Raw genomic sequence first — 22,771 nt, 5'->3', positions numbered from 1 at the left:
CGCCCCGGGCGTCACGTGCGTTCCGCGGCGAGCGGAAATGACGCGAGTTGTGTGAGCCGTCAGTATGGCCGGGCTATGGCGGCGAGCACGGGCTACGTGCGGCTGTGGGGAGCGGCGCGGTGCTGGGCGCTGCGGCGGCCGATGCTGGCCGCCGCCGGGGGGCGGGTCCCCACTGCAGCCGGAGCGTGGTTGCTCCGCGGCCAGCGGACCTGCGACGCCTCTCCTCCTTGGGCACTGTGGGGCCGAGGCCCGGCAATTGGGGGCCAATGGCGGGGGTTTTGGGAAGCGAATAGCCGCGGCGGAGGCGCTTTCTCGGGGGGCGAGGACGCCTCCGAGGGCGGCGCGGAGGAAGGAGCTGGGGGCGCGGGGGGCAGCGCGGGCAGCGGGGAAGGCCCGGTCATAACCGCGCTCACGCCCATGACGATTCCCGATGTTTTCCCGCACCTGCCGCTCATCGCCATCACCCGCAACCCGGTGTTCCCGCGCTTTATCAAGATCATCGAGGTAATGGGAGTCCCCGCCTCGGCCTCAGGTTTCCCACCTCAGCAAGCAGCGGGCTGAACCGTGGGATCACTTGAGCGCCCTCGTGTTTCGCAACTTTTTCAGACATGAAGTTTCTCAAAGGGTGCAGTTCGAATCCTTGTCTGCTCACCACTAGCTTGGGAACCTTGAGCCAAAGTCCTCTCCTTTTCGGATTTCTTAGGATCCGTTAGATGAGAGGAGTTGAACCCGATGAGCCTAGGATTATCCACTTAGAACCCCGGTCACAGAAATCCGGGGCTTTTTCGGATTTCTTAGGATCCGTTAGATGAGAGGAGTTGAACCCGTTGAGCCTAGGATTATCCACTTAGAACCCCGGTCACAGAAATCCGGGGCCGGGAGGGACCTGAGTAGTGTTACGGCGCTGTTAGTTTTCTGCTTACTTGGCACGAGTTTTGTAATACCTCCTCGCCCCAGGCGCTCTGCCGTCTGTTTACGAGCCTCACTGGGATCAGAATTCATTCCTTTCGTAGACAAATACTTCTTGATTGTTTATTATTTGCCAGAGAGTGTTCTAGGTTCTGGGGATATGGCAGTGAACAAAACAGACAAAAATTTCTGCCTTTGAAGCTGGGCATGGTGGCGCGCGCTGTACTCCCAGCTACTCTGGCGGCTGAGGTGGAAGGATTGCTCGAACCCTGGAGTACAGCCTGGTCAACATGGCGAGACCTTCTCTCTTAAAAAAAAAATTTGCCTTGGAGCTTACATTCTGGCAGGATGAGATAGGCAATAAAGATGTTTAGTAACGATATTGTATTAGGCAATAATTACGAGAAATAGTAGAGCATGGATGGGACAGGAGGCTTAGGAGGGTGGGAAGGGGTGGGTTATTCAGTGTGTTCTTGACCTCCTACCACGTAGCAAGTGCTGAGAATACTGTAGTGAACAAGTCATTCCGGTGGTAGAAATTAGATCATTTCAGACTAAGAGCCTTGGGGGTGGGGAGGGAGCAGGATGATGTAATAGAGAAAGCAGTGAGTGTAAGGAACTTGAGCTTTTAGAGTAGGAAGGCCCCAAAAGCCGCCTCCCCCAGCTCCCCTTCCCTTAAAAAAAACTACTGATGTGGAAAGTGGGATCTATGGGAAGGTTATCTCTTAACTGGCGGAGCAAGGTCACACAGTGAGTCAGCCTCTGCGCTCACCCCTCCAGACTCTTCTAAACAAATCTCAAGGATCTGTTGGGAAGGGAAAGGCCATTTCAGAGGAGCAGCAGCCAGTAGAGAGGGGACAGAGGGAGCTTCTCCAACGCTGCTCCAAGATTTTTTTTTTTTTTTTTTTTTGAGACCAAGTTGCACTCTGTCATCTAGGCTAAAGTGCAGTGGCGCGATTTCAGCTCACTGCAACCTCCACCTCCCGGGTTCAAGTGATTCTCCTGCCTCAGCCCCCCGAGTAGCTGGGATTACAGGCACCCGTCACCATGCCTGGCTAATTTTTCTATTTTTAGAAGAGACAGGATTTCACCATGTTGCCCAGGCTGGTCTCGAACTCCTGACCTCAAGTGATTCAGCCGCCTCAGCCTCCCAAAGTGCTGGGATTGCAGGTGTGAGTCACTGCGCCCAGCCCCAAGGCCTTTCCTTGATGTTAAGTAGTGATTACTGATGCAGGCCTCAGAGCAAGACCCTGTGGGGTCCTATCCTAGCTCCGTAACTTTCAGCAAGTTATTCCTTTGGCTTCCATCTTCTCCTCTGTGACCTGGACATACTAGTGTCTTATTAGAGTTGTTCTGGGACTTAAATGAGGCCATGTGGGCTGGGCACGGTGTCTCACATATATAATCCCAGCAGTTTGGGAGGCTGAGGCAGGAGCATAATTTGAAACCAGTATGGTCAACATAGACCCTGTCTCTACAAAAAAAAAAAAAGAAAGAAAAGCCGGGCACAGTGGTGTGCACCTGTCTTCCCAGCTACTTGGAAGGCTGAGGCAGGAGGATCACTTCAAACTGGGAGATCAAGGCTGCAGTGAGCCATGGTGTCACCACTGCACTGCAGCCTGGGCAACAGAATGAGGCCCTGCCTCAGCAATAACGTGATGCTGTTTCCGCTTTGGTGTACTTCTGACATTTCAGGACTCTGCCCCGGAGGCCTTTTTCCCATCCTTGACTTCACCCCTGGCAGTTCTCTTTACCCTGCCAGGTTTCTGGGCCCAGGATGGTGTTCATCAGCCCTGGTCCCCTCAATTCTGCAGAGCGACAGATGCCCCTTCCTCCCGGTGCCTGAGCAGAGAGATGATTTTTCTAAGAGAGTTCAGACTGCCCACGTGGAGCTAGCCAGGAGGGTTAAATGAGTGGCTGCGGATAGTACTTGGGAGACTGGCAGGTGGTTTTCATTGTATTTCTGGTTGATGATGCGTTGTAAATCATAAAAATGGATCCTGCCAAGGCCAGGAGGCAGATGCCAAGGATGCAGCTATCAGCTGTTGGCAGAGGGGAAATTGGGGGGCAACTTCTTTGGGACCCAGTAAATGTTTCTGAAATTGTTAGCAAAGCTTGATTTACTCTTCAGTTTGTGCTTGACTTGTCTTGCCAACTTGCTGTAGAAGCTTCTCTCCTATTAGCGACTTTTGAGTATAGAACAATGGCTCTTAATTTAAGGTGGGTATTAAAGAATAAATCGTAAGTGTTAGAAGTAATAGTTTCTGTTAAAAACTAACTTCGTGGGCCAGGCGCAGTGGCTCACGCCTGTAATCCCAGCACTTTGGGAGGCTAAGGCGGGCGGATCATGAGGTCAGGAGATCAAGACCATCCTGGCTAACACGGTGAAACCCTGTCTCTACTAAAAATACAAAAAAATTAGCCAGGAGTGGTGGCGGGCGCCTGTAGTCCCAGCTGTTTGGGAGGCTGAGGCAGGAGAATGGCGTGAACCCAGGAGGCGGAGCTTGCAGTGAGCTGAGATAGCTCCACTGCACTCTAGCCTGGGCAACAGAACGAGATTCTGTCTCAAAAAAAAAAAAAAAAAATTGCTTCCCTCCTTTGTTCAGGTGTGCTCTGCTCTTGCCATTGTTCCATCTGCGAGGAGCACCCTTTCTTCAGAAAGTAAAATTGTCTTGCTAAGAAAACTTTTTGTCCAAATGCTACTTTTTCCTTGCAGTATAGAGGTATAAGCATTCTGTCTCTAAATAAACATTTTACTTATAACAGTGGGTCACATACCCTCCTGTCAGATGTTATCGACTTTCTTCCCAGAAAAAAAAATTATGTATCTATAGGAATTTCTGGACCACAGGTTAAGAGCCTGTGTTAGGGAGTGAGTCAAAACACTGGCTCTCAAAGGATGATTGTGTGGCCGGGCGCGGTGGCTCAAGCCTGTAATCCCAGCACTTTGGGAGGCCGAGGCGGGCGGATCACAAGGTCAGGAGATCGAGACCATCCTGGCTAACACGGTGAAACCCTGTCTCTACTAAAAATACAAAAAATTAGCCGGGCGTGTTGGCGGGCGCCTGTAGTCCCAGCTCCTCGGGAGGCTGAGGCAGGAGAATGGCCTGAACCCGGGAGGCGGAGCTTGCAGTGAGCCGAGATCGCGCCACTGCACTCCAGCCTGGGTGACACAGCAAGACTCCGTCTCAAAAAAAAAAAAAAAAAAAAAAAACAAAGGATGATTGTGGACCTGCAGCATCAGCATCATGTGATGCTCTTTTGTTTGAAATGCAGATTTTTGGACCCACCCTAGAACTGAATCGAAAACTTCAAGGGTGGGGCCCAGCAGTGAGCTTCTTAAAGTCCTTCAGGTCATCCTGGTGCCTGCAAAAGTTTGAGGGCCATTACTTTATATATATATATATTTTTTTTTTAACTTTATTATATGATAAAGAATTTAAAAATTCAAAAAGAAAATAGAGATGGGGTCTCACCGTGTTACCCAGGCTGGTCTGAAACTCCTGGGCTCAAGCGTTTGTCCCGCCTCAGCCCCACAAAGTGCTGAGATTACAGGCATGAGCCACCCTTACCAGGCCAACCAGGCTGTTACCTTTAATCAAGGTCTGTCCAGTGAATTAACAAAGGCTTGAAAGAAATCAGGTGAGCTTCTTGCTCCATCACATGCCTCCTAGAAGACATCATTAGCCGTGGACCTGCCATTGAGAATGAATGTGCCGTGATCCTGGGGATCTTGATCATTAATGAACAGCATATGATGTGATAAGGAAGTAACTTTCAATGAAAATTGGAGGGACCAGGCATGGTGGCTCATGGCGAAACTCCATCTCTACTAATATACAAAAATTAGCGAGTGCAGTGGCGTGTGCTTGTAACCCCAGCTACGCGGTAGGATGAGTCGGGAGAATCGCTGGAACCCAGGAGGCGGAGGTTGCAGTGAGCTGAGATGGCACCAGTGCACTCCAGCCTGGGCGGCAGATTGAAACTTTCTTAAAAAAAAAAAGAAAAAAAAAAAAAAGAAGTTATCAACCTCTGGAGTGGGCCACATTTGAATTACTGATGTTTATTCTGACATGAATAAAAGCAGAATGGTTTTGATTTTCTTTTTTTTTTTTTTTTTGAGACGGAGTCTCACTCTGTCACCCAGGCTGGAGTGCAGTGGCGCAATCTCGGCTCACTGCAAGCTCCGCCTCCCGGGTTCACGCCATTCTCCTGCCTCAGCCTCCCCGAGTAGCTGGGACTACAGGCGCCCGCCACCACGTCCGGCTAATTTTTTTGTATTTTTAGTAGAGACGGGGTTTCACCGTGGTCTCGATCTCCTGACCTCGTGATCCGCCCGCCTCGGCCTCCCAAAGTGCTGGGATTACAAGCGTGAGCCACCGCGCCCGGCCTGGTTTTGATTTTCAAACCAAGACAGTTTGCCCTGGACATCCCTTTTGAAGCTGGATGTTAAATCAATTTCTGGGTTCTGACTATTCGTCTGCTTTGAATTTCTTTTGGGAATGGGGGAACCACTAAGAAGAATCCAGCTAGTCAATTCTGCCTCACTGTATTCACCACCACAGTCTCCTGGCCTCCAGCCTTTTTTTTTTTTTTTTTTTTGGTTTAGGCGTCCCCAAACCATGTTGATTATTATCCCGGATCCAATTAGCATGTCCCCAGAGAATAATGTAGACAACGTTAGAGCTGCTATCAAAAAATGTCAGCTAGAAAAGCCACCCTGGGAGGCCGGGTGTGGTAGCTTACGCCTATAATTCCAGCACTTTGGGAGGCTGAGGCAGATGGATCACAAGGTCAGGAGTTAAAGACCATCCTGGCCAAGATGGTGAAACCCCGTCTCTACTAAAAAATACAAAAAAATCAGCCAGGTGTGGTGGCGGGTGCCTGTAATCCCAGTTACTCGGGGCTGAGGCAGAGAATTGCTTGATCCCAGGAGGCAGAGGTTGCAGTGAACTGAGATCATGCCACTGCACTCCAGCCTGGGCGACAGAGCGAGACTCCGTCTCAAAAAAGAAAAGCTACCCTGTGCTGCGTTTGGTGGCTCACGCCTGTAATCCCGGCATTTTGGGAGGCTGAGGCAGGTGGATCACCTGAGGTCAGGAGTTCCAGACCAGCTTGGCCAATATGGTGAAACCCCCTCTCTATTAAAAATACAAAAATTAGGCGGGGCGCGGTGGCTCACGCTTGTAATCCCAGCACTTTGGGAGGCCGAGGCGGGTGGATCACGAGGTCAGGAGATCGAGACCACGGTGAAACCCCGTCTCTACTAAAAAAAAAAAAAATACAAAAAATTAGCCGGACGTGGTGGCGGGCGCCTGTAGTCCCAGCTACTCGGAGAGGCTGAGGCAGGAGAATGGCGTGAACCTGGGAGGCGGAGCTTGCAGTGAGCCGAGATTGCGCCACTGGACTCCAGCCTGGGCGACAGAGCGAGACTCCGTCTCAACAACAACAACAAAAAATACAAAAATTAGCCAGGCATGGTGGTGCATGCCTGTAATCCCATCTACTCAGGAGGCTGAGGCAGGAGAATCCTTTGAACCCAGTGGGGGCGGAGGTTGCAGTGAGGCGAGATCACGCCGTTACATTCCAGCCAGGGCAACAGAATGAGACTGTCTCAAAAAAAAAAACTACTCTGCATTTCACTTAGGGGTCATTGTCATGCTAGGTTAAAAATAAGAAGTTGGTTGAGCTGCTAAGAAGGAAAGTTCGTCTCGCCCAGCCTTATGTCGGCGTCTTTCTAAAGAGAGATGACAGGTAAGTGTGATTTTTCCTTCATTCCCTTGTTGACATTGCCCTAGAGTCCAGCTCACCACAAGTCCTACTCTGTACTTTGCACCTTTGACCCTTGACCCCAAGGAAACCAGGGAAGACCTTCAGAGTAAAGGCCAGAAGCCACGCAGGCTACCTTTTCAGCCTGGGCTGAGAACTCAGCTTGTAGTACTAAACTTCATGCATTGTTAAGATGTGGGGGAAATTAACTTCAGGGACCCTTAGTGATGAAATGTTCCACGAGGCTGCCTGAAAGTCGAGCTAGCCGCTCGGAGATCATGGCTCCACGTAGAAATGAGTTCCATGGGCCAGACGTGGGGTCTCACACCTGTAATCGCAGCACTTTGGGAGGCTGAGTCGTGTGGATCACCTGAGGTCAGGAGTTCCAAAGCAGTCTGGCCAATGTGGTGAAACCTCGTCTCTACTAAAAATACAAAAAATCAGCCAGGCGTGGTGGCAGGCACCTGTAATCCCAGCTACTCAGGAGGCTGAGGAAGGAGAATCACTTGAACCTGGTAGGTGGAGGTTGCAGTGAGCCGAGATGACACCATTGCTCTCCAGCTGGGCAACAAGAGCGAAACTCCATCTCAAAAAAAAAAAAAAGTTCCATGCATGCATTCGAAGCAGGCTCTGTGATAGGAGCATAGAAGAGACTCATCAAAGTCCCACCTGGACCATGTCTTTGTGGCTGACTTAGCGAGGAGCCACCCACCCGGTCCTGTGACCACTGGAGCAGCCCTGACGTGGCAGAAGCTCCCCAGGCTCTGGGGCTCCTGCAGGAGCCAAGGAGGCCGCTCTTGGTTTTCAGTAGCATTTGGTAGGGGCGTTTATTTTCTCTCCCTCCTCCCTCAGCCGGAGACATCCTGCCTAGTATGAAAGCCATGTTCCAGCGTTCCTCTGTGCTCCTCTCCCACAGCAACGAGTCGGATGTGGTGGAGAGCCTGGATGAAATCTACCACACAGGGACGTTTGCCCAGATCCACGAGATGCAGGACCTTGGGGACAAGCTGCGCATGATCGTCATGGGACACAGAAGGTGGGTGGCTGGCGGGGGGCAGTGGGGGGTAGAGGGCAGAGTAGCACGCGGGAGACCAGCCAGGATGCCTCAGGCCCCAGCATCAGCCTCTGCCCTGTCCGTCAGCCCCGTGGCTTTCTCACTAGCACTGAGGCCAGAGCTGGGGGTGAGAGTGAGACATGTCACCTCTGGACCCCTCCTGTCTCAGAAAGGGGCGAGCTGCAGGGCCGGGCACAGTGACTCCTGCCTGGAATCCCAGCACTTTGGGATGTCAAGGCAGTTGGATCGCTTGAGCCCGGAGTTTGAGTCCAGCCTGGGCAACACAGCGAGATCCCATCTCTGCAAAAAATATAGAAGAATTAGCTGGATGTGGTGGCTCATGCCTGTGGTCCCAGCTACCCAAGAGGCTGAGGTGGGAGGATCGTGTGAGACCAGCCTGGGCAACACAGCAAGACCCTGTTTCTATAAAAAATAAAAAAAAAGTTAGACGTGACGGCGTGTTCCTGTAGTCCCAGCTATTTGGGAGTCTGAGGCAGGAGGATTGCTTGAGCCCAGGAGGTAAAGGCTGCAGTGAGCTATGATCACACCACTGCACTCCAGCCTGGGCAACAGAGCGAGACCCTGAGTTCAGGTGGTGCTAGGTGCTCTGAGGGGAGACACAGATAGCGTGAGAGGTGGAGGTGGGTAGCTTTCGTGAAGTGTTTGGGGACAGTCTTTGCAATGGTGTCCTTGAAATCGAGACCTGAACGACAGGAAGGAGCTGCTGTGAGCTGAGTCCAGGGCACAGAGTCTCAGAGACCAGCCTGTGCCCGGCCAGGCTGACACCGTTTTCGACAGGAGGCCCTGGGGCTTGTCACTGCAGCTTATCCACGATGCTTAGGCTGGGGACAGTGATGCATTGGCGTGGGATGCAGGGAATGCCTGAATTTGGCTGGAGTCTAAGGGGTGGACGGGACACTGGTTGGGAGGCCCTGAGAAAGCAGCTCACGTCTCCAGCCTGAGGACCCCGTAGCCACCCTGTGGCTCCAGAGGTCTGGGCTCAGCGGGACCCTTGGACCACCTCTGCCACCAGGGAGGCCTCAGCTGGGGCCAGGGCAGCTCCCAGCCTCAGCGGCTGCTTCACGCCTGCCTTGCTCCCGTGTCAGAGTCCATATCAGCAGACAGCTGGAGGTGGAGCCTGAGGAGGAGAACAAGCACAAGCCCCGCAGGAAGTCGAAGCGGGGCAAGAAGGAGGCGGAGGACGAGCTGAGCGCCAGACACCCGGCGGAGCTGGCAGTGGAGCCCACCCCTGAGCTCCCGGCTGAGGTGCTCATGGTGGAGGTAGAGAACGTCGTCCACGAGGACTTCCAGGTCACGGAGGAGGTGAAAGTGAGTCCGTGCGTCACGCAGGGTGGCCGCGGCCGCCTCCCCCACGGGCTCCCTTGAGCCGTTCCTGCATCCTCTCTGAGGAGTCATCTCCCACCCTGAGCCCCTTAGGAGGGGTCTGGCCTGTCTGGAACGCGATTCTAATGGAACATACAGGGTGCTTTTCCTCCCAGACGTCTTTGGATGACTCCGGGATGGGAAAGACACAGGAAATTCGCTGGAGCCTGTAGCTGCTCAGGAAGGAGACAGAGACAGGGTTGGAACCCAGGTCCAGCCCCAGCCCATGTGCTCTGTGCCAAAGCCTCCAGCAGTTACCAAGACACCTTCCAGCCCTGGCTCCTTCCCACCAAGCCTGGGAAGTCGGTACCCGTGGTTGCAGGACAGGAAACAGCCTGTTGGCCACCCTGATCCCCCAGCCTAGGCCGTCCTGCCTGCCAGGTGGCACAAGGAGTCAGCTTCCGAGGTGGGCGGGCTCTTGGCGGTACCACCTGCCCTCCCGCTGTAGGGGCAATCAGCGAAGCTAACCGAAGGCCTGAAGCGTGTCAGCTCCTTACCTGTGTGCCTGGTGTCATCGGCCTCCTCCCCCGGCTGCTGCAGAGCCTAGGGGGAAGTGCCGTGAGCAACTGGTGATATCTGCTGTGGGCACTGGCAGGGGTGGACAGTCCTGTCCACAGGCCCACCTGGGTTCTTGGGTTCTTGAGGTCAGCACTTCTATCCTGCCCCACTACCCCCTGCGAGGTTTTTTTTGTTTGTTTGTTTGTTTGTTTGTTTTTGAGACAGAGTCTGGCTCTGTCACTCAGGCTGGAGTGCAATGGAACAATCTCGGCTCACTGCAACTTCCACCTCCCGGGTTCAAGTGAGTCTCATGCCTCAGCCTCCCAAGTAACTGGGATTACAGGCATGCGCCACCACACCCGGCTAATTTTTGTATTTTTAGTAGAGACGAGGTTTTACCATGTTGGCCGGGCTAGTCTCAAACTCCTCACCTCGGGTGATCTGCCCACCTCAGCCTCCCAAAATGCTGGGATTACAGTCGTGAGCCACCACGCCCGGCCACCTGTGAGTATTGAGCACTTGAAGTAGAGCTGCTGTGGCCAAGGAACAGAATGGAACATTTTATTGGCTGGGTGCAGTGGCTCATGCCTGTCATCCCAACACTTTTGGAGGCCAAGGAAGGAGGATCACTTGAGCCCCAGAGTTCAAAACCAGCCTGGGCAATATTGAGATCCCTGTCTCTACAAAAAATAAAATAAAATCCTTGGGCATGGTGGCACACACCAGTGGTCTAGCCTGTGGGAGGATCGCTTGAGCCCAGGAGGTTGAGGCTGTGGTGAGCTGTGATCGCATCACTGCACTCCAGCCTGGGCAACAGAGTGAGACCCTGTATCTAAAAATTAAAAAAGTTTAGGCCAGGCGCGGTGGCTCACGCCTGTAATCCCAGCACTTTGGGAGGCCGAGGTGGGCGGATCACCTGAGGTCAGGAGTGCGAGACCAGCCTGACCAACATGGAGAAACCCCGTCTCTACTAAAAATACAAAAAACAATTAGCCAGGTGTAGTGGCGCATGCCTGTCATCCCAGCTACCCAGGATTACTGAGGCGGGAGAATTGCTTGAACCTGGGAGGCGGAGGTTGTGGTGAGCTGAGATCGCGCTATTGCATTCCAGCCTGGGCAACAAGAGCAAAACTCTGTCTCAAAAAAAAAAAAAAAAAAAAAAAAAAAATTCAGACAGCCACCAGTGGCTACACTGTCCTGGGCAGCCCAGCACTGGCGTTCCTGTGAGGATCTTACAGCAGGGGGAAGACAGTGACCGAACTTACAACTTGCTCATTTTTTTTTTTTTTTTTTGAGATGGAGCCTCTGTTGCCCAGGCTGGAGTGCAGTGGCGCGATCTCGGCTCACTGCAAGCTCCGCCTCCCGGGTCCATGCCGTTCTTCTGCCTCAGCCTCCCCAGTAGCTGGGACTACAGGCGCCCGCCACCACACCTGGCTAATTTTTTGTGTATTTTTTAGTAGAGATGGGGTTTCACTGTGTTAGCCAGGATGGTCTCGATCTCCTGACCTCATGATCCGCCCGCCTTGGCATCCCAAAGTGCTAGGATTACAGGCGTGAGCCAGTGCGCCCAGCCGAATGTGTTCTTGAAGCAAGTGCCCCGGACTTCCAGTGGGCCTGTTCTGGTGCCTTCTACCAGGGTCAGCTCAGACAGTTCAGGGTCAAAGCCAAAGACTAGAGACCAGGTGATTACGGTTTCTTTGGAGACAGTCTCACCCTGTCACTCAGAGTGGAGTGCGTTGGCGCAATCTTGGCTCATGGCAACCTGCGCCTCCTGGGTTCAAGTGATTCTCCTGCCTCAGCTTCCTTAGTAGCTGGGATTACAGGCACCCACCAAAGTGCCTGGCTAATTTTTTTTTTTTTTTTTTTTTTTTTTTTTTGTATTTTTAGTGGAGACGGGGTTTCACCATGTTGGCCAGGCTGGTCTTGAGCTTCTGGCCTGAAGTGATCCACCTACCTCTGCCTCCCAAAGTGTTGGTGTTACAAGTGTGAGCCACTGTGCCTGGCCAAGACCAGGTGATTAAAATTTGGTTGTAGGCAGGCGCAGTTGCTCATGCCTGTGGTCCCAGCTACTCCGGAAAATGAGCGGGGAGGATCGCTTGAGCCCAAGAATTCAAGGCTGCAGTGAGTCATGATTGCACCACTGCACTCCAGCCTGGGTGACAGAGCAAGACTTGGTCTCTTTAAAAAAAAAAAAAATAATAAAGGAAAGAAAACACAGTCTCTTTTCTTCCCCCAAGATAGCTTGTCCTAAGGCCAAGGCTCTGAGGGGTAAGGAGACAGGGTTTGGTTTTAGTTTTGACTCTCTTGGTCCCGTGTCCCTGGGACTGGTGAGTCCACCAGGGACAGCACTCTTCCATCTCCGAGGCCACTGTGGCCAGGGCCAGTTGGCGGAGGGGAGGGAGTTGATGGAGCAGCTGGTAGGTGGGGCTCCCAGGGCCATGCCTCCCACCCACCCCACCCCCTGCTGGAGCACTGCTGGACCCCAGTGACCCTGCCCCCGTACTTGGCAGGCTCTGACCGCAGAGATCGTGAAGACCATCCGGGACATCATTGCTTTGAACCCTCTCTACAGGTGGGCCTCCGTGCGGGTGGCTGGCCAGGAGGGGGCATCTCTGCAGCTCTTTCTGCTACTGGGTGGGTAGAGGGCTTCCTCAGCGTCCTCCTGGGAGGAAACCTTGCCTGGGGCAGGGATTCATGGCCCAAGGAGTGGCCTGTGCGGAGGAGCCTGTTGCTCACTGGGGCATGGGGCAGGTGGGAGGCCCGGGGCCAACTCAGCAGGCCCAGTTTCCTTGTCCCCTTTTGCTGAGGCCGGAAGCTGTTGGTGGCATTGGCTGGGGGAGTGGGGAGCAGACTGCTGAGGTGAGGTCACTGCACGGCTCCCATGGGGGCTGCACATGGGGATGCCGCATGCCTTTCCAGCCCAGGAAGGGTGGGCCCTGAACTCTGGGGATCAAGCAGCAGAGCTGGCTCCCAGCGAGCACCCCGTAGGCCGTGCCCATAGCTACAGGGGACAAGGACCCTGAGGACCGGGTCCCCGTCGGGGGCTGCAGTGCAGCAGAGCGCGAGGCCCTGGCCACCAAGGCAGCTCCCTTTGTCCCTCAGGGAGTCCGTGCTGCAGATGATGCAGGCTGGCCAGCGGGTGGTGGACAACCCCATCTACCTGAGTGACATGGGCGCCGCGCTCACTGGGGCTGAGTCCCATGAGCTGCAGGACGTCCTGGAAGAGACCAACGTGAGTGCTACCCACCTCCACAGCCCCCCGCGCCTGGCTGCACACCCCCTCTCCGCTATGCGCCGCCCATGCCCGGCTGCCCCCATTCCTCCTCAGCTCCCCCATGCCCGGCTGCCCCCGTTCCTCCTCAGCTCCCCCATGCCTGGCTGCCCTCACCCCTCCACCATGCACCATCCACACCCAGCTGTGTGTCCCTGGCTCTGTTTTCGAGATGATTTCCCGCTGCGTGCCTTGGTCCACATCTATCCGCCTTTCGGTGGCTTCATAGCCTTCGGTTGGGAGTCACCGTTGCGGGTTCAGTGGATCCTCTGGGCCGTGTACCTGGGGCATTGCCAGTCTTTTGCTGTTGTGAGCAGCACTCCTGAGAGTATCCCCATGCACGCAGCTGGAGGGCCTGCGGAGGTATCCGTAGGATGCGTTTCCAGCACGGGATTTGTCGGGGCAGAGGGCACGCACGCCTCTGTGCTGGGTGCAGCGTGGCCAGGTGCTCCCGGCGGCATCTCTCAGGGTGCGCCTTTTCCCCCAACCTCGGCCCTACGTGCACAGACGCCGACTTCTGCTCATCCTTTCTGTCTCGGCAGATTCCGAAGCGGCTGTACAAGGCCCTCTCCCTGCTGAAGAAGGAATTTGAACTGAGCAAGCTGCAGCAGCGCCTGGGGCGGGAGGTGAGCCCGAGGCTGAGGCGCAGCCACTCTTGGGGGCCTTCCCGTCGGGCCACGTGACATCAGTCAGGCTCTGGAGCACACGGAGGGACCAGTAGCATCAGCCAGGGCAAGCCAAGAAGGCCTGTCTGGGTTTTGAGGGCTTCGTGCCATCATCTGCTCTGTCGTCCTGGGCTGTGGAACTCTCCGCGTTGAACAGGGAAGCTTAAAGCTGGTCCCAGTGTAATGAGCCCACGGTGGAGCAGTCTCAGGACCATCCCACATTAAGGGAAGAATTCCTCTGCCTTTGTAATCTTGGGTACAGTGTTGGAAATTGGGAAGCAGCCTGAGAAAAGTCAAGATGCTGTTTCTTAAGACCCAGCGACTGAGGCTCGCTGTCGTGATTTTCGGCAGATCACAGCCTGCCTGATGGCCGGTCACTTCACAGTTGTAGCATTTTTCGGGATTTTTTTACTTCAAGACGGTCTCAGTCGGCCACCTAGGTTGGAGTGCAATGGCGCAATCTCAGCTCACTACAGCCTCCACCTCCAGGGCTCAAGCGATCCTCCCACCTCAGCCTCCTGAGTAGCTGGGATTACAGGCATGCAACACCACACCCGCTAATTTTTGTATTTTAGTAGAGACAGGGTTTCACCATGTTGACCAGGCTGGTCTTGAACTCCTGGCCTCGAGTGATCCGCCTGCTTCAGCCTCCCAAACTGCTGGGATTACAGGCAAGAGCCAACGCGCCTGGCCCCATCTCTACAAAAAAAATTTTTTTTTTTTTTTGAGACGGAGTCTCACTCTGTTGCCCAGGCTGGAGTACAGTGGCGCGATCTCGGCTCACTGCAAGCTCCACCTCCCGGGTTCACACCATACTCCTGCCTCAGCCTCTCCGAGTAGCTGGGACTACAGGCGCCTGCCACCACGCCTGGCTAATTTTTTGTATTTTTAGTAGAGACAGGGTTTCACCGTGGTCTCGATCTCCTGACCTCGTGATCCGCCCGCCTCGGCCTCCCAAAGTGCTGGGATTACAAGCGTGAGCCACTGCGCCCGGCCGAAAAATTTTAAAATTAGAGCCAGGTGTGGCAGGTGCCTGTGGTCCCAACTACTCAGGAGACTAAGGCAGGAGGATCGCTTGAGCCCGGGAGGTAGAGGCTATGGTGAGCTATGATGGTGCCTTTGCACTCCAGTCTGGGCAACAGAGGGAGACCCTGTCTCAAAAACAAAAAAAGATGGAAGGAACCGGCTGGGCGCGGTGGCTCACGCTTGTAATCCCAGCACTTTGGGAGGCCGAGGCGGGCGGATCACGAGGTCAGGAGATCGAGACCATGGTGAAACCCCGTCTCTACTAAAAATACAAAAAATTAGCCGGGCGTGGTGGCGGGCGCCTGTAGTCCCAGCTACTCGGAGAGGCTGAGGCAGGAGAATGGCGTGAACCTGGGAGGCGGAGCTTGCAGTGAGCCGAGATTGCGCCACTGCACTCCAGCCTGGGCGACAGAGTGAGACTCCGTCTCAAAAAAAAAAAAAAAAAAAAGATGGAAGGAACCAAAGGCTTCGTGCCCTGGGTTTCGTTTCTGTTCTCTGAGTCCTGAGGGAGCAGAGGGTCCCCATTCATCCGGGGACGCACACACTCACCCACCTTCCCGGACCCAGGGCCTGACGGCAGCGCCTTACCCCACAGGTGGAGGAGAAGATCAAGCAGACCCACCGCAAGTACCTGCTGCAGGAGCAGCTAAAGATCATCAAGAAGGAGCTGGGCCTGGAGAAGGACGATAAGGATGCCATTGAGGAGAAGTTCCGGGAGCGCCTGAAGGAGCTCGTGGTCCCCAAGCATGTCATGGATGTTGTGGACGAGGAGCTGAGCAAGCTGGGCCTGCTGGACAACCACTCCTCGGAGTTCAAGTGAGTCCCAGGCCCGGGGCAGCCCGGCCCTCAGGGGCGACCCCTCCTCAGCCCCCATCTTAGGTAGGCCAGGGGACCCAGCGGGTGGTCCTATGGCACCTTCTTGCTGTGGCAGGTGTGGGCTAGGAGGCACCCAGTGAGTATCAGTCCTATGCCTGGGCAGGACACGTCATCACCATCTCCGTTCTACAAGGAAATCGAGGCTCAGGGCTGTTGAGTTGGTGACCAGGGCCTGTGAGCTGGTAGGTGGTGCCAGGGATTTGAGCCCAGGAACGCCTGGCTCCAAGCCAGGGCTGCTTTTCTTTATTGAGACAGAGTCTTGCTCAGTTGTCCAGACTGGAGTGCAATGGCACAATCTTGGCTCACTGCAACTTCCACTTCCCGGGTTCAAGCAGTTCTCCTGCTTCAGTCCCTCAAGTAGCTGGCACTGTAGGCATGCACCACCACGCCTGGCTAATTTTTTGTATTTTTAGGAGACATGGGGTTTCACCATGTTGTTCAGGCTGGTCTCGAACTCGTGACCTCAAATGATTCGGCTGCCTTGACCTGCCAAAGTGCTGGGATTACAGGCGTGAGCCACTGCGCCTGGCTTTTTTTTTTTTTTTTTTTTTTTTTTTCCAGACAGTCTTGCTCTGTCGTCCAGGCTGGAGTGCAGTGGTGCAATGTTGGTTCACTGCAACCTCCACCTCTCAGGTTGAAACGATACTACTGCCTCAACTTCCTGAGTAGCTGGAATTACAGGCATGTGCCACCACACCCAGCTAATTTTTAGTATTTTTAGTAGAGATGGGGTTTCGCCATGTTGGCCAGGTTGGCCTCAAACTCCTGACCTCAAGTGATCCACCCACCTGGCCCTCCTAAAGTGCTGGGATTACAGGCATAGGCCACCACGCCTGGCCGAAGCCAGGGCTTCTCGCCAGGACCAGGAGTCCCCATGGCTGTCTTTCCAAGGCTACCCCTGGCTTCTGTTGCCCCTTCGAGAGTCAGCCAGGAAGTGACCATGCCTTCCTGCAGCACTGGCCTTGCCCAGGGGCCACTGTCCTGAGCATGCCATGAGTCAGGGTGGCTGCCCCAGGTTTGAGGGCCTCAGGCACCTCTGAGATCCTTTCAGCCATGCCCACATCCAGCCAGGACAGAACCCACCTGGCCACTTCCCACGCAGCATGCTCTGTTTTCAGCCCAGGAACCAGTTGTCGTGCCAGGGCAGCTTCTAGGCAGGAGAAGTCCCCCGGACAGGGCTGGGCAGGCCCTAGGACAGCACTTAGAGGGAAGGCATGAGTTTCTTTCCTGGCTGCTGGGCCAGGACCCCGCCTCAGATTTGAATGTTGCGGTCGCTGGAGTCTCCCCCAGGACCCTGAGAGGCACTGGTTGCCTGCGAAGGCCATGGCTTCCCCTCCCAGCACACCCCAACTTTTGTGAATGGCCTGTGAGCGCCCATGGCTGCTCCGACGGTGCCACAACTTAGTGCCTTATACACAATGCCAAGCCCTGAGATCCCGCTGTGGGCCGGGCCTGTCCCTCCCAGAGGCTCCAGGGGGAGAATCCGTTTCCTGCCTTTCCCAGTATCTGGAGGCGCCCGCATCCCTCGGCTCAAGGCCCCTCCCTCCTCCTTCACAGCCACAGCGCAGGCTCTTCCAGTCAGTCTCTCACCTCCCACCTCCTGTCGTGAGGACTCGGTGAGGACCCTGGGCCCCCTGGGTCACCCAGGATGCTCTCCTGTCTCGGGGACCTTCACTCAGCCCCATCTGCAGTTCCCTGCTGCCATGTGAGAGGCCTGTGCCGCCGCCTCCTGTGGGGGAGAATGTAGATATTTTGGGGGTTCTTCTGTCTCCCAGCGAGCACCTCAGCCACCCTCGGGCTGGTGGAAGTACCTGCTGAGACCGGGCCTTGTCCTGCAGAAGCAGATAGCTCCTTCCCCCAGGAGCTGAGCAGGTCTGTAAGGCAGGTTCTGTCCTCAGGTCCTGGGAAGTCACAGGGGACAAGCCCTCAGTACCTGCATGTCACCAAGATGGCTGCAGCAGGCCGGGCGTGGTGGCTCACGCCTGTAATCCCAGCACTTTGGGAGGCCGAGACGGGCGGATCACGAGGTCAGGAGATCGAGACCATCTTGGCTAACATGGTGAAACCCTGTCTCTACGAAAAATAGAAAAAATTAGCCGGGCATGTTGGCGGGCGCCTGTAGTCCCAGCTACTCGGGAGGCTGAGGCAGGAGAATGGCGTGAACCCAGGAGGCGGAGCTTGCAGTGAGCCAAGATCGCGCCACTGCACTCCAACCTGGGGGACAGAGCGAGACTCCGTCTCAAAAAAAAAAAAAAAAAAAAAAAAAAGATGCCTGCAGCAGGCTGCCAGCTGCCTCTCCCACCCCGAACGTTCTCCGCAGTGTCACTGCCTATGTCACTTCCGCAGTGACTTCATGTGTCCCTAAACTCTAGCATCCGTGTGGCCCAGCTGGCCTGTCCCGGTGCATCTCGTATGCCAACTTGGTGGCAGTGTGCCCTGACAGTGTCTGCTCATGGGGCCACCTGGCGTTCCTCGGAAGCCGTCCTCTTCCTCTTCCCCAGTCCTGCCCTGCGCCCTCGCAGCCCTCACTCACTTGCTCCTGGCCCACAGTGGCTGCTGCTCACAGCTGCACGGCTCCCAGCTTGGGGACCAGTGTGGAGTTGCCCTCCCAACCTGCAGCATCACTCTGCCAGCAGGGGACCTGGCCTCCATTTCCCCACCTGCCCTGGGTCAGGCCTTGTCCCCTTTTCTAAGCCTCGTCCCCTCTGTGGTTCTGCTCACTCAGCCCTGGGCAGAAGCCAGTGCCGTCTCAGCTCTCCTGACGAGTCAGCAGTGGACCTCCAGCCGTCTCCACCTTCCTGTGCTGGGTGCTTTGGACAGGGCAGTTTGTAAATTTTTTTTTTTTTTGAGATGGAGTCTCACTCTGTTGCCCAGGCTGGAGTGCAGTGGCGCGATCTCGGCTCACTGCAAGCTCCGCCTCTCGGGTTCATGCCATTCTCTTGCCTAAGCCTCCTGAGCAGCTGGGACTACAGGCGCCCGCCGCCATGCCCAGCTAATTTTTTGTATTTTTAGTAGAGACGGGGCTTCACTGTGCTAGCCAGGATGGTCTCGATCTGCTGACCTTGTGATCTGCCTGCCTCGGCCTCCCAAAGTGCTGGGATTACAGGCATGAGCCACTGTGCCCGGCCTGTAAATTGTTTTTAGAGATGGGGTCTTGCTGAGTTGCTCAGGCTGGTCTTGAACTCCTGGGCTCAAGTGATCCTCCCACCTGGGCCTCCTAAAGAGCTGGGATTACAAACGTGAGCCACCGCACTCAGCCCCACACATGGTTTCAAGCCCCTTGCAACCACACAGCCAAGTCCAGCAGAGACACGGGCAGCTCGTGAGCTCCACTCAGCATCTCTCCATCTGTCCCCTGGCAGTGTCACCCGCAACTACCTAGACTGGCTTACGTCCATCCCTTGGGGCAAGTACAGCGATGAGAACCTGGACCTGGCGCGGGCACAGGCAGTGCTGGAGGAAGACCACTACGGCATGGAGGACGTCAAGAAACGCATCCTGGTGAGCCCAGTGTCTGGCCTGCTGTGGATTTGCATGTGGGTGCCCGGGCCCAGGACTCTGTGTGCTGTGGTTTGAGATTTCAAAGGAGCCCCCTGGTGAATTTGTAGGCCTGGGGGTGCTGGTCGGGGGGATCCCAGCGGAGGGAGCATCCTGCCCTGCCCCCGGGGGCTCGAGGATTTCCCAGGTGGACTGAAGTCATGCCTGATGGGCCGGGCATGGTGGGGCTGCTTGTAGTCCCAGTTACTCAGGAGGCTGAGGCGGGAGGATCACTTGAGCCCAGGAAGTTGAGGCTGTGGTGAGCTGTGATCGCGCCACTGCACATCAGGTTGGGTGACAGAGTGAGACCCCCATCTCTACAAAAAATTTTAAAATTGGGGCTGGGTGCTGTGGCTCATGCCTGTAATCCCAGCACTTTGGGAGGCTGAGGCGTATGGATCACCTGAAGTCGGGAGTTGAAGACCAGCCTGACCAACATGCAGAAACCCCATCTATACTAAAAATACAAAATTAGTTGGGCTTGGTGGTGCATGCCTGTAATCCCAGCTACCTGGGAGGCTGAGGCAGGAGAATCACTTGAACCCAGGAGGCAGAGGTTGCAGTGAGCCCATATCGTGCCATTGCACTCCAGCCTGGGCAAGAAGAGTGAAACTCCATGTCAAAAAAGAAAAAAAATTTTTTAATTAGCCTGGTGTGGTGGTGCGTGTCTGTAGTCCCAGCTACTCGGGAGGCTGAGGTGGGAGGATTGCTTGAGCCCTGGAGGTGGAGGCTTCAGTGAGCTGTGATGGCACCACTACACTCCAGCCTGGGCAACAGAGCAAGACCTTGTCTGAAAATTAATTGGAAATTAATTTTTAAAATATCACTCCTGAGACATTAGAAACCAGGTAGGCAGGTGGGTGGGAGTCAGAGGCTAAAAAACAGGAGTCAGAGCCTGGGCTTGGTGGCTTACGCCTATAATCCCAGCACTTTGGGAGGCCGAGGCAGGTGGATTACAAGGTCAGGAGTTTGAGACCAGCCTGACTAACATGGTGAAACCCTGCCTCTACTAAAAATACAAAAAAAGTAGCCGGGCGTGGTGACTTGTGCCTGTAATCCCAGCTACTCAGGAGGCTGAGGCAGGAGAATTGCTTGAACCCAGGAGGCTGAGGTTGCAGTGAGATGAGATCGCACCAGTACACTCCAGCCTGGGCCACAGAGCAAGACTGTATCTCAAACAAACAAAAAAAAAAAACAGGAGCCAGAAGCATTGGCAGAGGGCAGAGAGTGGAGCATTTGTGGTCTTCAGGGTCCCGGGGAACTGCTGAATGGGCCTGGCACTGCCAGCTGGCCGCGGTCTCCTGGCACCTAGTTGTCCTGTTGGTGTTAAATGGAGCCCCGTGGCCAGTGGCAGCTCTGATGTGCTCAGCCTCCCGGACAATCCTGGTCCTTTCTCGCAGCCCTCAGACGTCTGAAAGGCAGTGTACAGGTGGCGAGAGTCATGCGCGGGCCCCCAGCTTGCCCAGCTCACATGCCCACTGAACCTGCCTCTGTCCACAGGAGTTCATTGCCGTCAGCCAGCTCCGCGGCTCCACCCAGGGCAAGATCCTCTGCTTCTATGGCCCCCCTGGTGTGGGCAAGACCAGCATTGCCCGCTCCATCGCCCGCGCCCTGAACCGAGAGTACTTCCGCTTCAGCGTCGGGGGCATGACTGACGTGGCGGAGATCAAGGGCCACAGGTAGGCCTGGCCCCGACAGCTCTCCCCACGCGCTCCCCTCAGCTGTGCTGCCAGGCTTTGTCTACTCCGGTCACCCTTTAACATCTGGGAGAGCAATCCGGGTTGTGGGCAACCGATTCCACTCACGCTGGAGTAACTGAAAAGTCCAGCCATGTGGCGGACTTCAGGCCCGGCTGATTCCAGGTGCTCAAACAGCCCTGGCAGGAACCTCCATGGCTTGACCCCTGGGAGAGAGACCTCTCGAGCCGGCCCTCAGCAGACACCCCCGGTAGTTCCAGCTCAGGTCCTGCAATGCCCCAGCCAGAGCTGCAGGGCCGGCATTTGCTGTGCAGATGCTGGTCTATGTGGGCTGTGGCTGATGCCCCAGGACGAGGGGTGGCGTCAGCCCCACCCCAAAGCCTGTGGGCTGGAGTCAGGAGAGAGAGTCTCCAGTGAGGACCGGGCTGTGCACACCAGAGAAACCTCGGCGCCTCTGTGGGCTCACTCCTCCCGGCCGGCCGCAGGCCCAGAGCAGGGGCCACGGCCCTCAGCGTTCAGTGCCCTCCCACCTGGCCCTTTGGGTGGGCAGCCGGGCACGGCTTTTCTGGGACTTCCCTCCTCGCCAGCCTCTGTAGACAGTGGTTCTTTGGAAACCGTGGCCCCAGTGAGAGCCGAGTGTGAGGCATCTGCTGAGTCCGCCACCTGTTTCCATCCTGCAAGGCGTTCACTTGAGTCCGGGTTTAAAGTGAACATTGCTGGCTTATAAAAACATCCCAGGCCGGGCGCGGTGGCTCACGCTTGTAATCCCAGCACTTTGGGAGGCCGAGGCGGGCGGATCACGAGGTCAGGAGATCGAGACCATGGGGAAACCCCGTCTCTACTAAAAATACAAAAAATTAGCTGGGCGTGGTGGCGGGCGCCTGTAGTGCTAGCTACTCTGAGAGGCTGAGGCAGGAGAATGGCGTGAACCCGGGAGGTGGAGCTTGCAGTGAGCCGAGATTGCGCCACTGCACTCCAGCCTGGGCAACAGAGCGAGACTCCGTCTCAAAAAAAAAAAAAAAAAAAAAAAAAGAAAAACATCCCCAGCTCCGGACCTCCGGGTTCGGGCCTTCCTAGCGTCTGCCTACCCACTGCAAGGGTGACAGCACGCTGGCCCACGCCGTGTCCAGTCCCCAGGGGGCGGCCACTCTCACCAGCCAGGAGTTGGGAGGAGCTGGAGGAGGTGGGGACGGTGCAGTTTTGGGGGTCCCAGATTGACCAGGGGGGTGGGGGCCCAGAGGATGAAGGGGTAGGGGTGTGAGGGGGAGGACAGGGGACCTGTTTTGCAGGCCCTTGTCCGGGGTGGGGGTCTGAGCAGGAAGGAGCAGCTGGGTGAAGGTGGGTGGGTGTTGGGGGCGCCCAGTCCTTCCTGGGCACGTGGTTTGAGGTGGTCCCGAAGCCTCTTGGACCCTGGTTCAGGGATGGCTAGAGGTGCAGGCAAGGCCCAGTCACTGCCGGAGGAGAGACCGTGGTGGGGTTCTGAACAAGCCTGGGCGGCCTCTGGCCTTGGGAGGGAGTCACCAAGGAGCTGGGGCTGCGGGGAGGGCAGGCTCAGGCAGGCGTCTGTGCTGACGTCTCTGGGTTCCTGAGACAAGGACAAGGACAGGAGACTGGCTGCGGGGAGATGGATCATTGTTGATAACAGCAGCAAAACCCTCCTTTGCCCCCAGCTCTCCAAGGCTGTAAGCCCAAGTTCTCACTGCAGCCCACAGGACTTGCATGACCTGCCCCACGCCCTCCTCCCTCTCCCTCTCTTCTTCCTCCCCTGCTCCACCCCTTCGTCCCTCTCCCTCTCTTCTTCCTCCCCCTCCTCCCTCTACCCCTTTCCCTCTCCATCTCCTCCCTCTTCCCCCTCTCCTCTCTTTTCCCTCTCCCCCTCCTCCATCTGCCTCAGCCTCACGGCCTCCTTGCTATTCTTCTAACACATCAGGCGTGATCCTGTTTCAGGGCCTTTGCACAGGGTGTGTCCTGGGCCTAGAACACATCTCTCAGACCCTCATGTGGCTCTCTCCTCACCTGCGTTGCTCAGGGCCTCTCCCTAAGACACTCCTCCCACCCCCCCCCCCCGCACACTTAAGTGTCACAC

General features: G+C 55.7%; 1 protein-coding gene across 5 annotated transcripts in view; it reads left to right on the top strand.

Moving 5' to 3' along the window:
- The first annotated feature begins 31 nt into the window (after window positions 1-31).
- The window catches only part of LONP1 (lon peptidase 1, mitochondrial), a 28,122-nt gene continuing 5,382 nt past the window's right edge, over window positions 32-22,771 (top strand). The window contains exons 1-11 of one of the 5 annotated variants that reach the window (XM_055249992.2): window positions 60-275; window positions 375-504; window positions 6,575-6,663; window positions 7,595-7,714; window positions 8,839-9,061; window positions 12,124-12,185; window positions 12,716-12,845; window positions 13,427-13,510; window positions 15,171-15,391; window positions 18,814-18,952; window positions 20,489-20,667. In XM_055249992.2, coding sequence (XP_055105967.2) covers window positions 76-275; window positions 375-504; window positions 6,575-6,663; window positions 7,595-7,714; window positions 8,839-9,061; window positions 12,124-12,185; window positions 12,716-12,845; window positions 13,427-13,510; window positions 15,171-15,391; window positions 18,814-18,952; window positions 20,489-20,667 — 1,577 coding nt within the window. In that variant the 5' untranslated portion in view covers window positions 60-75. Of the gene's footprint in view, window positions 505-6,574; window positions 6,664-7,594; window positions 7,715-8,838; window positions 9,062-12,123; window positions 12,186-12,715; window positions 12,846-13,426; window positions 13,511-15,170; window positions 15,392-18,813; window positions 18,953-20,488; window positions 20,668-22,771 lie in introns of all 5 variants that reach the window. The other 4 variants (XM_055249993.2, XM_055249994.2, XM_055249989.2 and 1 more) reach the window with 4 other exon arrangements.

Source organism: Symphalangus syndactylus, chromosome 17, assembly GCF_028878055.3.
Source record: "Symphalangus syndactylus isolate Jambi chromosome 17, NHGRI_mSymSyn1-v2.1_pri, whole genome shotgun sequence".
Taxonomy (NCBI): domain Eukaryota; kingdom Metazoa; phylum Chordata; class Mammalia; order Primates; family Hylobatidae; genus Symphalangus; species Symphalangus syndactylus.
Note: the sequence above shows the minus strand (reverse complement) of the source record. Positions and strands in the feature narration are given on the sequence as shown.